This window comes from Rhinolophus ferrumequinum, chromosome 3 (genome assembly GCF_004115265.2).
Source record: "Rhinolophus ferrumequinum isolate MPI-CBG mRhiFer1 chromosome 3, mRhiFer1_v1.p, whole genome shotgun sequence".
Lineage (NCBI taxonomy): Eukaryota > Metazoa > Chordata > Mammalia > Chiroptera > Rhinolophidae > Rhinolophus > Rhinolophus ferrumequinum.
Genome location: NC_046286.1, coordinates 32,745,794 through 32,758,158, shown reverse-complemented (window position 1 = coordinate 32,758,158; position 12,365 = coordinate 32,745,794). Strand labels below are relative to the sequence as shown.

Below are 12,365 nucleotides of genomic sequence, written 5' to 3'. Positions count from 1 at the left end.
GGGGTTTTTCCATCTATGGAGAATACCTAGGACATAAAAGCATTAAATATTATTATTGATTCAAGAATTAAATCACTAAGGTATAACTGAGAGAAATTAAAGAGATCTAAATAAATGGAGAGCTATATCATGGTCGTGGGTTAGAAGACCCAATATTGTTAAGATATCAGTTTTAACCTTATTGATATGCTTAAATGGACAGACTGACTCTGAAACTCATATGGAAATGAAAAGGAGTTAGAACAAGTCAAAACAACTTTGATAAAGAACAAAGTTGGAGGACTAACACTACCTGATTTCAAGAGTTATTATAAATTATAGTAAGTCAAAACACTGTGATATTAGCAGCAAGATCACCAAATAGACCAGTAAATCAGAGGAGAATGTCCAGAAATAAATTCACATGTATATGACAACTGATTTTTGACAAAGGTGTAAAAGCAGTTCAGATAATTAGATACAGTTGGAATAATTGGATAGCCATATGCCAAAAAAAAAAAAAAAGCTTCAGTCAGTCCCTCATACCATATAATACCATATACACAAATTAACTTAAAAGAGATCATAATCTAAATGTAAAACCTAAAACTATAATACTTCTAGAAAGGGGGAGAAAACCCCTGTGACTTAGGTTCGACAAAGATAGATATAATACCAAAAGCATGATCCATGAAAGAACAAATTAAAGAATTAGACTTCATCAACATTAAAAGCTTCTGTTCTTCAAAAGACATTATTATGAAACGGTGAGCCACACACTGAGAGAAAATATTTATAAATCATGTATTTGGGGAAGGATTTGAAGTCAGAATATAGAAATAACACTTAAAATTCAATAATAAGGAAATAAACAATTTTAAAAATAGGCAAATTTGAACAAATATTTCACCAAACAAGCGATACAGATGGCAAATAAGCACATGAAAAGATACTCAATATCATTAGCAATTAGGAAAATGTGATTTAAAACCACAATGAGATACTAATAACCTATCAGAATGGCTAAGATTAAACACTGATCATACCAAGTGTTGGTGAGGATGTGGAATAACTGGAACTCTCAGGCACAGCTGGTGGGAATGTAAAATGGTGCAAGAACTTTGGAAAATAATTTGGCAGTTTCTTTAAAAGTTAAATGTGTACCTACCCTATTATCCAGCCATTCCACTCTTAGGTATTTATCCAAAAAAAAAACTCCACATAGGCTTGTCCACAAATATTATAGCAGCTTCATCTGTAATAGCCAAAAGCTTGAAACAACTGAAATGTTTATCAACAGGCAAATAAAAAAAAACCCAAAACCAAAACCAAAACTGTGACACATCCATACAATAGGATGTTCAGCAATAAAAAGGAATTAACTATTGATACACATTACAAGGATAAATCTCCATATAGCTATACTGAGTAAAGAAGACAATCGTTTTAAAAAAAGCAGTATGCACTGTATGATTTCATTCATATAAAATTCTATGAAATGCAAACTAATGTATAGTGATAGAAAGGCCATCAGTGGGTAGAGGATGTGGAGAGGGGGTGAGAGGGGTGGATTTTTAAAAAGAGCACACAAAGAACCTGGAGGGTGATGGATATATTTATTATCTTCCTTGTGATGATGGTTTTGTGGCTATATACATATGTCCAAAGGTATCAAATTTTACACTTTAAAAAGTGTTTTTTCTTTCAGGGGTCCCCAAGTCCACCCATGTTAAGTGATTTACTAGGATTCACAGCACTCAGCATTATATATATACAGTATATATATGTATGTGTGTACATATATGCATATATATACACATATATAGTTATATATATGTGTATATATATATAGTTATGTAGTTATATAGTTACACATTATATATAGTTATACATTATATGTAGTTATACAGCATTATATATAATAATTATACAGTAAGTCCCTATTTAACATTGTTGATAGGTTCTGTGCCTTTTATAAGCAAAATAATATTAATGAAACCAATTTTACTGTAGGCTAATTGATATAAACAAGAGTGAAGTTTTTACAGGATATCTTCTATGCTGTGACAGAATCAAGTTGAACAAAATGACGTTATTTGAGGACCTGCTGTACTTCTGGCAAAGATTTATTACAGTGACACAGTAAGGATACATAGCTGGATCAGTGAGGGGGAAAAGACATCATGAAGAGGAGTCTGGAGGAATCCATGTGCAGGCTTCCATTGTTTTGTCCCTCCTCTGAGGGGTCACAGAGCACACCTTTCCTCCAGCAGCAAAAATGTAACCATGAGTGTACAATGTTTATGCCCACGGAAACCCATGTAAGAGTCAGGATTTTTACTGGAGACTGGTCATATAGGCACCACCGTGCCCACCAGTATTTCAGATTCCCCAAAGGAAAGCAAGTGTTTAGTACCCCAAGCTGGCAAAACAACATTAACAGTGCAGGGAGTTTTTCAAAAGCCAGGTTTTCAGATGCCAGCCAAGGGTCAGCCTTGCAAGCAGTCCTTTCTAAAGATAATAGTCTCAGGACTTCCTAACTGCAGTCAGTGGTATTACTCAGTAGAGCATTTTAAAAATCATCGTGTACATTAGTATGAGCTAGCACAAGGCAACAGTGATTAACTCATTGAAAAAGGGATGACTGTAAAAACGGTAGTTTCAGATTTGAGGAAGACCACTACAGCGAGATATCCTCATTACCTGCAATGCTGCCTGCCCTGAAGTTCTCTTTGGAATGAGCTGGGATGTAAATAAATAAGTAAAATTGAGATTTTTGGCAAATGGGAGCTTGTAATTTATTTTTAATCTTTAATAATACGACTTTTTATTTCAATTGCATTTGAAAATCTTTCCCAAATATATAATTTTCCTTTCTTTCATAAAAAAAAAATCCTTGATTAATAATCATTATTTTAACCATTGGTTAACTGATCATGGCCCAGTTCTATAGCAAGTAAAGGTAAAGCATCGGTGCTGAGGTTATAAGTCGCTTCGCCACAGTTCCCCCTCTGCTGCTGTGCAGGTAATGCCCTGCTCCAGGACACACCCAGCTGAGAAGGTGAATGGAACTGAAATCCAGTCAGTACATTGATGGCTGGGCCCATAAGCCACGGGCCCCGGCATGGAGTGTGTCTGCTTGAGAAAGGGGCATCTTTTTCTAGTTTGCACAAAGGTGCCAGGTGGGCTCTGGCCCTACTCAGCACACATCCAGAAAGAAGGTGGTCCTTTTCCTCCCAAAATGCTGCCCATTGTCATCAAGATTTCTTGTGAACGTGCGTTTCCCAGTGAATAACTTTTAAGTTGAGGGTTTTCTATAACTAGGACTCCGCTAAATTCACCAATGTTGCAGGACGAGGACCAGCTTCAGCAACTGCCTGGGTAGGGCAACGTCCTCTCTAGTTTGGCCCACTTGCCATCAAAAGGCAGAGGGATGTAGGGTACATTTTTCTTTCTGTCACCCGGGAGGGTGCCTGCTGTCTCCTCTGCATCAGGGTCCACAGCCAAGATTTCAGTGTGCTGTCACAGTGATGCAGAAAAAGCCAGCTCCTATGGCTCCTCTGAGTGAAATTTTTGCTGCTGCTGAGTCATAAAGTTTCCTAAAGGGGACCTAAACCTTCTCATTTCTGAAGTAGTATTGTTTAGAAGATTCAACTTTGAAACAAATAGAACATATTTGATAGTCGCAACTCAGCTTCAAGTCAACGATGTTCAGATAGTGACACCCACTGTAGTCTTCTTAAGCCTTGAGCGGCTGGCTTAGTGTAACAGCACTAAGAGCAGTGGCGCTGAGCAGCCAGGCAGTCATTGGGTAGCAGTCTGTCTGCAGAAGCGTTCTGTCTGGAAACCTTCAACCTTTGGAGGTTCATCTCCCTCCCCCATTTCTTCTATGTGGCTCACATTCCTTTCTTCCTTCAAGTTCTTTTCCCAGAGGAAACTTAACTCAAATCTCTTTCCCCTTTTCATAGATGCGAACCACGCGCAAGGTCTCTGTCTGGCCCGTGGGCCTGGTTGGTGGGCGACGCTATGAACGTCCATTGGTGGAAAATGGCAAAGTCGTCGGTTGGTACACTGGCTGGAGAGCAGACAGGCCTTTTGCCATCGACATGGCAGGTGAGTGTGATGGGTGACATTTGCTCCTGCCCGATTGTTCTTACTTACTCACATTTCGAACAGAGCACCAGAGGAAGGAAGCTTTAAAACACTTTGGTTAAAACCCTGGATTGTGTCATATTCAACACATGAGCAATTTAACTAACCCTTCAGAACAGGCTCTTTGCTTAATTCAAGTGGAAGTTGATTCAATTCCGTTTGGTCACCATGCAGCTACCCTTTATCCAACAAACGCTTCTGTGCCAGGTGCTGGTTTGGGTGTTGGGAGGTTCAGTGGTAAGAACTGGCCTTGGCCTGGCCTCATAGGTCTCTGTTGACTGTATGTTTTGGTGCCTCTCTCTAGAGGTCCAATTTATTGCAATATATCACATGCTTATTGATAAATTTAATACTGATATGAAATGTACAAGCTAATCATTTTAATGCTTATTGATAAATTTAGTGCTTGTTGATACATTATTAATAGCTAAAATATAAAATTGGATTACTGTTTTTTTTCAAGCATTTAATAACTTTGAGTATAGCTGTCTTTTAAAGTTTTTACTCTCTAACCAAGCAAGTGAATTAAATAAGACCCGTGGCAGACCACAAATTTTAAAATGCTATTTTATCATAAAGTGACTCATTTTCTGTGGGTTATATAAAATGATGCCTGTGATAACTGTGGAAAGATGCCACTTGAAACATGAGGCTTAGAGGCAAAAAAAAAAAATCACCGACATCTGTAACCTACAAGATGAAGGCAGAAAAGCTTCAAAATTGATCTCATCAATCTTCAGCTCTGAACACGGCTCTGTCTGTCTGTCAGCCTGGGCTTGGCCCATCTTTTGTGTACATAATTCCTACTGCAATCAACAGCTCTATGCTCAGAACTCTGATGGGAAGAAGGCTGTGTTCTGAACTGGCTTCATCACTTTTATTCTGACAATACGTACTTATAAATTGAGGGAGCAACATTATGAAGAATACTGGGAATAAGAGCTATTGGGGGGTGGGGTGCTCTTGTGAATGGCCTTGCCATGTGGCGGGTCTGTCACACCGTCGTGGAGAAGATAAAGTAGGATATTTTAATTCCGTGTTTACCATTTTCTGAGTGCCCGTTTTGTGGGACTCTGTGTCATGATCGCTGACCGCCAGGACAGTCTAGATCTCTCACCCTTTCCTGCTCACCCTCTCGCAGGGCCCCCTCTCTGCTTCCTGACCTCTCCATCCCTCTTCTAACCCCAGACTTGCACTTTGACCTTTAGTTCTTGCAGCCACAGGGCTGAGCTGGCATCTCAACCAAAGCATTTACCTGAAGGTAGAGAGAGAGGTATGTAAGTTATCCTTGGAAGGTGCTCAGGATTCTCAAAAGAGGCCTTTCCTCAATCAAGTCTGAGTGGGTGGCTCTGAAAATACAAGGCTGACCATAATGTGTCTTTTTTTCCACTTTTTTTTTTTAATTAAGGTTTATTGGGGTGACAATTGTTAGTAAAGTTACATAGATTTCAGGTATAAAATTCTGTATTACATGCTCTATAAATCCCATTGTGTGTTCACCACCCAGAGTCAGTTCTCCTTCCATCACCATATATTTGATCCCCCTTACCCTCATTTCCCACCCCCCAACCCCCTTACCCTCTGGTAACCACTAGACTATTGTGTCTATGAGTTTTTGTTTCTCATTTGTTTGTCTTGTTCTTTTGTTGTTTTTGGTTTATATGCCACATATCAGTGAAATACTATTGTTCTCTACTTTTTCTGACTTATTTCGCTTAGTATTATAATCTCAAGATCCATCCATGTTGTCACAAATGGTCCTATTTCATCTTTTCGTACCGCCGAATAGTATTCCATTGTGTATATATACCACAACTTCTTTATCCATTCGTCTACCGAAGGACATTTTGGTTGTTTCCATGTCTTGGCCACCGTAAACAAAAGTACAATGAACATTGGAGCACACGTGTCTTTATGGATAAATGTTTTCAGATTTTTGGTTAGATACCCAGAAGAGGGATTGCTGGGTCATATGGTAATTCTATTCTTAATTTTTTGAGGAACCTCCACACTGCCTTCCATAACGGCTGCACCAGTCTGCATTCCCACCAACAGTGTATGAGGGTTCCTTTTTCTCCACAGCCTCTCCAACACTTGTTACTATTTGTCTTGTTGATGATAGCCATTCTGACTGGGGTGAGGTGATAGCTTATTGTGGTTTTTATTTGCATTTCTCTGATGAGTAGTGATTTTGAGCATTTTTTCATATGTCTACTTGCCATTTGTATGTCCTCTTTGGAGAAATATCTCTTCAGGTCCTCTGCCCATTTTTCAATTGGGTTGTTTGCTTTTTTGTTGTTGAGTTGTATGAGTTCCTTGTATATTTTGGATATTAGCCCCTTATCGGAGACACTGTTTGCAAAAATCTTCTCCCATTCAATTGGATGCCTCTTTATTTTGTCGATGGTTTCTTTTGCTGTGTAGAAGCTTTTAAGTTTGATATAGTCCCATTCATTTATTTTAGCTTTTACTTCCTTTGTCTTTGGAGTCAAATTCATAAAATGCTCATTGAACCCAAGGTCCACAAGTTTAGTATCTATGTTTTCTTCTATGCAGTTTATTGTTTCAGGTCTTATGCTTAAGTCCTTGATCCATTTTGAATTAATTGTGGTACATGGTGACAGATAGCAGTCCAGTTTCATTCTTTTGCACATGGCTTTCCAATTCTGCCAACACTGTTTGTTGAACAGGCTGTCTTTTCTCCATTGTATGTTTTTTGTTTCTTTGTCAAAAATTATCTGTCCATATTTATGTGGGTTTATTTCTGAGTTCTCAAGTCTATTCCATTGGTCTCTGTGTCTGTTTTTCTGCCAACCCCATGCTGTTTTGATTATTGTTGCCCTATAGTACAAGCTAAAGTCAGGGAGTGTGATACCTCCAGCATTGTTCTTTATTCTTAGGATTGCTTTGGCTATTCGGGTTCTTTTGTGGTTCCATACAAATCTGATGATTTTTGTTCTATTTCTTTAAAGAATGCTTTTGGGATTTTGATGGGGATTGCATTAAATCTGTATATTGCTTTGGGTAATATGGCCAGTTTCTCCCTTTACTTCTGTTAGTAGTTGCTTCTTTTATAAATATAGATGAGTGTTATGTCTTCTTGTTGTATAGTCCCCTTTATCATTATGAAATGTCCATCTTTGTCTCTTGTTACCTTTTTCACCCTGAGGTCTGTTTCATCTGATATCAGTATAGCTACACCTAATTTTCTCTGGATACCATTTGCTTGGAGTGTCAATTTCCACCCTTTCACTTTGAGTCTATGTTTGTCCTTGTAGCTGAGATGTGGCTCATGGAGGCAGCATATAGTTGGGTTTAGTTTTTTGATCCAATCTACTACTCTGTGACTTTTTATTGGTGAGTTCAGTCCATTTACATTTAGGGTGATTATTGATATGTGAGGATTTCCTATCATTCTATCTTTAGTTTTCTGGTAAGACTGTGTCTCCATTGTTTCTTTGCCCTTTTGTTGTTGTCTGTTATTTCTGTGTGGTGGTATTCTATGATTTATCCCTCTGTTTCTTCTTTTATTATGTTATGTATTTCAGTTCTGGATTTTTTTTTTCTTTTGAGTGGGTACCATTAAGTTTATGTAAAATAAAGTTTGACATTTAGAGTATTCCATTTTCTTCAGCATGCTTACTTTCTCCATTCCGATATTCCGGTTCAGGACTTTACTCTCCCCCCTTTTATGTTTTAGTTGCCAGAAATTATCCCTATTGATGCTAGTCGAATAGCCTCCTTCATTATTTCTTGCAGTACAAGTCATGTGTTACAAAACTACCTCAGCTTCTCTATGTATGGAAAGGTCTTTATTTCTCCTTCACATCTAAAGGATATCTTTGCTGAATATATTATTCTTGGCTCATAATTTCTCTCTTTCAATAGTTTTAATATTTGGTTTCACTCCCTCCTGGCTTGCAGAGTTTCTGCTGAAAAATCTGATGATATTCTAATGGGCTTTCCGTTGTAGGGTACTGTCTTCTTTTCCCTGGCTGCCTTGAGGATTCTTTCTTTGTCGTTGATTTTTGACAGTTTCAATACAATGTGCCTTGGAAAAGGTCTGTTGGGGTTGAGGTAATTAGGTGTTCTATTTGCTTCTTGGATTCGAGGATCCAGTTTTTTCCACAGGTTTGGGAAGTTCTCGTCGAGTATTTGTTTGAATATACTCTCTGTTCCCTTCTCCCTTTCTTCTCCTTCTGGTATGTCCATTATTCTCATATTGCTCTCTCTGATGGAGTCAGAAAGTAGTAGAGTTCTTTCATTTCTTTTAAGTCTCAAGTCTCTTTCTTTTTCCATCTGTGTCATTTCCAGATTTCTATCTTCAATGTCACTGATTCTTTCCTCCATCTGGTCATCTCCACTACCCAAGCTGTCTATTTCATTCTTCATTTATTTTATTGAGTTCTTAATCTCCAGAAATTCTATTTGGTTCTTTTTAAAAATTTCAATCTCTTTGGTAAAATGTTCATTTTGTTCTTTGATTGTGTTTCTGAGTTCATTAAAATGACTGTGTGTTTTCTTGCATCTCGTTGAGTATTTTAAGAACTGCAATCTTGAATTCTCTATCATTTAAGTCACATATTTCCATGTTTTTAAGTTCATTTTCTGGAGACTTTTCATTTTCTTTCTGAGCTATCTTGTTGCCTTGGTTATTCATGGCAATTAATAATGTATTATTTTTCTTCCTAGACATCTACAGGAGTGGGTTCTGCAACAGGTTGATAGAAAGAGGTCTCTCTTTTGTTTTTCCAGTAGGTATTGATAGACTGTTTTATTTTCTCTCTGACTGCAGCCTTTTATTCTTTCTCACACTGTAGTGTTATGTTTTCTCTGCACTATTCCGCTTCTCACATAATGGGGGGATTCCCTGGAAGGTGGGCTTCTCCTCTGTTAACAGTTTGCCTGGGTCATAGGGCGCTGCCTGCATGGGGGAATGTGGAGAGCGTCTGAGGTTTCAAAGCTCTTCCTGCCCAAGATTCAGAGCCCATGTGCTTCAGCAGTTCTGTTTACTCCTGCAGGGATCCACCCAGATAGGTGGGATCAGGGGAGGGGTGAGTTGTGAGCGGTGGCCCAGAGTAATGGCAGCGACCACCACCACAGCCGGTCCTGCTTCCACAGCTCCCTCCCCTTTGCCGGAATTAGTTGGGCTGCGAGTCCATGTCTGCAGACCACAGTTCTCAGAACTGCAAATATTCTGGTCTTTTGATCTGACACTGCTACTGTTCCTCTTCTAGCACCGGGCAGGTGGGGCGGGGTGAGCTCTGGGAGGGCAGGGAGGGGGCGGCTAGTCTCAGTGCCTAAGGCTTCCGTTCTCTGCTCGGCAGTGAGGGCTTAAACCACCGTTTTCAGCCTTCTTCCCTCAGTGTTTTCTCCGAGGTCTCTGCCGTGAGCATTGGATTCAGCTGTTATATGCTGTCCCCTCAGCCCTGTGGGCCATAAGCGGAGCCCTAGCAGTCCAAGTCCTTCCCTCTCCCGCAGCTGCGGTAGTTCCGGGGTGCAGCGAGCTCGGAGCACTGAGCCGGGTCTGCGTCCTGCGCCCGCGTGGCCCCGTCTCCGCACTTCTCCCTTCCCTCCGTCCCCGCAGTTCTCCCTTCCCTCCTCCCCCGCTCACACAATTTGCCCACTTTTAGATGATTTCAGTAGTGTGCTTGTTAGTCTTGCCTGTGCTGCGCCGGGAGTCCTTTGTGGAGTTATACTTATTTAATTTGTTGTAAATTCCAGGGGATATTTCAAGAGGCTCACCTCATGCTGCCATTTTTATGATATCCTAAATCCCTTTCTCAGAATCACATTTCTTGATGATGGGAAATGGAACCTTGCACAGAAAACTTGGAGATCATTAGGCAAAGTCTGTGGTTTCTCTGGTACTTAGTTTTCTCATGTGCAGAACAAAGCAGTGGCGTGAATGATCACTGAGGTCTTCTCTAATGTATTCTTTGTTTTCCTGGTTTCCCACCTTGGGAAGCTCAAAGAAAAGGCCAGGTCCCTGGATTCTTTGTGACTGCTGAAGCAACCAGCTGACAAACGTTTGGTCCTTATCTTTCCCAGAGCCTTGCTTCTCAGACATGTCTCCTTCCACAGAGGATCTGCTCATCACCCTGTAAGATGACTCCAAGGTGAGGGCACCTTGGATGTCTTCCTGGATTTTGCTGTGTGAACTTGATTAGATGATTAAATATCCTGGGAACCCATTAAATATTTTGCAATGATTCCCCCAAGGAATTGGATCCAAATTAGATATATCTAAAATTTGAGAAAGGCACATGGGTTTTATACATTAGGCCAGTCCTGTGACAAGTTATTTGCTGCTCTTTCCCTGTCAAATTCTCTGGGAAACTTTCATCCAAGACTGATGTTTGGATTTTTCTAAGCATTTCAATATGTTTTCAAAGCATAAGATATATCATAAAGATGAATGGTTTGCTTGTTTTGTAATAATTATCCTTGTTTAAAAATAGGAATAAATCTCTGTCTCTAAGAAAGCAACTTTTGCCACACCAAATTATGTTCTTTACTTCATAAATGAACTTGCCTTGTAAATTAGTTTTCAATAAATTATTGCTATTTTTTTTAGAAACCTTTAAGTGAGAATGATTTAGTCGATAAGATAATGCTTCTGATTTTGAGGCAGTAGGTTCTCATTCTAAAATTTGGAAATTCCCAGCTTTGTTTAGATTCCAGATAAGATTCATGTGTTCCCTTTGAGGAGAGGGAAAAGACCTTTTGGACCTTCATGCACAAATGGTACTTCCCACCTCATTTTCAAGTTAGATGCACAAACACATCCCCGACCCGTCTCTAGAAAGAGAGAAGGAAGCTGGACACCCACTTTCCCTACTGCACCTCGGACAGTCTGAGGAGTGCTGCTTTGAAGGTGGTCTGTGATAGTTGAGTGAGGGGACCGCAGTGCAGCCTGGGTCTCTTGGATTTTCACAAGCTGATTAAGAAACATGAAACTTAAAGAGCCAAAATGTCGTGCTTCATGTGGGGAAGGGGGGTTGAGCACATTCAGTAAAAGCCCCTCGGAAGGCTTCTTCTGTGAAGACACTTATTTGAGTATCAGACTTCAGGACTGTAATGTTTTGCATCATTTGTGGAGTTTGTGTGTCTGTCTGTATTTGGCCATATTGGACTTTGCAGATGCTGATTCTGCTCTCAGATGAAACATTGTTCTGAAATTATCTTGTATACACAAGGTTAATGGCAAAAGTAAAGATTATTTATTTGCCCTGGGGAATATTAAAAAAATTTTCTAATGATTGCTACTGAAAAAAGAATTGCTACCCACCCACCAGATGCGAAGAAAACATCAGAAGTAGCCTTTGTTCTGGCAGCTCCATGCAGTTGGCTTTTGCAGTTGGTCGCTGGCCACTCTGCTCTGCTAAGCTAGTGAGACACGGAACTATTTCTACTGGTCTGTACCTCGGACTTCATTCAATTCCTGCGCCTTGGGCATCTGGGCACTAGCCAGTTCTTGTTGACTAAAAAGAAGGCTGTCCACGAAGTTTTTAGCTCTATTTTGAGGTCAGGGAGTTACTTTGAACTGACAGACTCACTCTGGTGTCAATAAGAACCATTGCTTGAATGAAATGAGCTTAAAGTAATCATCAGCCTTGCTGGGAGGAATAGATTTGTTCACACTCCGAACTTAAGGCTGAGATGTTTATTTTGAATTCTCAGTGTTTGCATGTACCTTATTCTTAACTCTAGGAGATGGCAGGCAGGGCACTGTGCTCCTTTCATGACAGTATATACAGTTCCCAGTTGAGTACCTGGCACGCAGTGTAGGGACTTTGTTCTGGTAAAAATCCAACTGGGTGTACTGCAGCTCAACGTTGGCACTAACCAGCCAGAGTTAGTATAGACTCCCCAAGTTAGAAGGCTCGGTCCCCAACAAAACTACCCTTACTTCAGACACCAGCCACACTTTGGGGTTCCCCAAGCCACCTGTGCTTCTGACCAACTAACCTAAATTTGGTGTTTCTCACACCCTCTCAGGTTTGACAACTTACAGGAAGAACTCAAAGAACTCAGGATAGTGCTATACTTATTACATTTCTAATGCAAAAGATACAAATTAGGACCAGCCAAATGAAAAGACACACAGGGTGAGGTCTGGGAGAGAACTCAGGGCCTCTGTGCCCTTTTCTCGTGGAATCAGGATGTGTCACCCTTCCAGCACATTCATGTGTTCACAACTGGACTCCTATGTTCAGAGTTTTTATTGGAGC

The 12,365-nt window shown here is 40.0% G+C and overlaps 1 protein-coding gene across 2 annotated transcripts in view; it reads left to right on the top strand.

Moving 5' to 3' along the window:
• Positions 1-12,365, top strand: part of B3GAT2 (beta-1,3-glucuronyltransferase 2) — a 64,593-nt gene that overhangs the window by 27,863 nt on the left and 24,365 nt on the right. For both annotated transcript variants that reach the window (XM_033099495.1, XM_033099484.1), the window contains exon 2: positions 3,948-4,092. In XM_033099495.1, the coding sequence (XP_032955386.1) occupies positions 3,948-4,092 (145 nt within the window). The remainder of the gene's footprint in view (positions 1-3,947; positions 4,093-12,365) is intronic.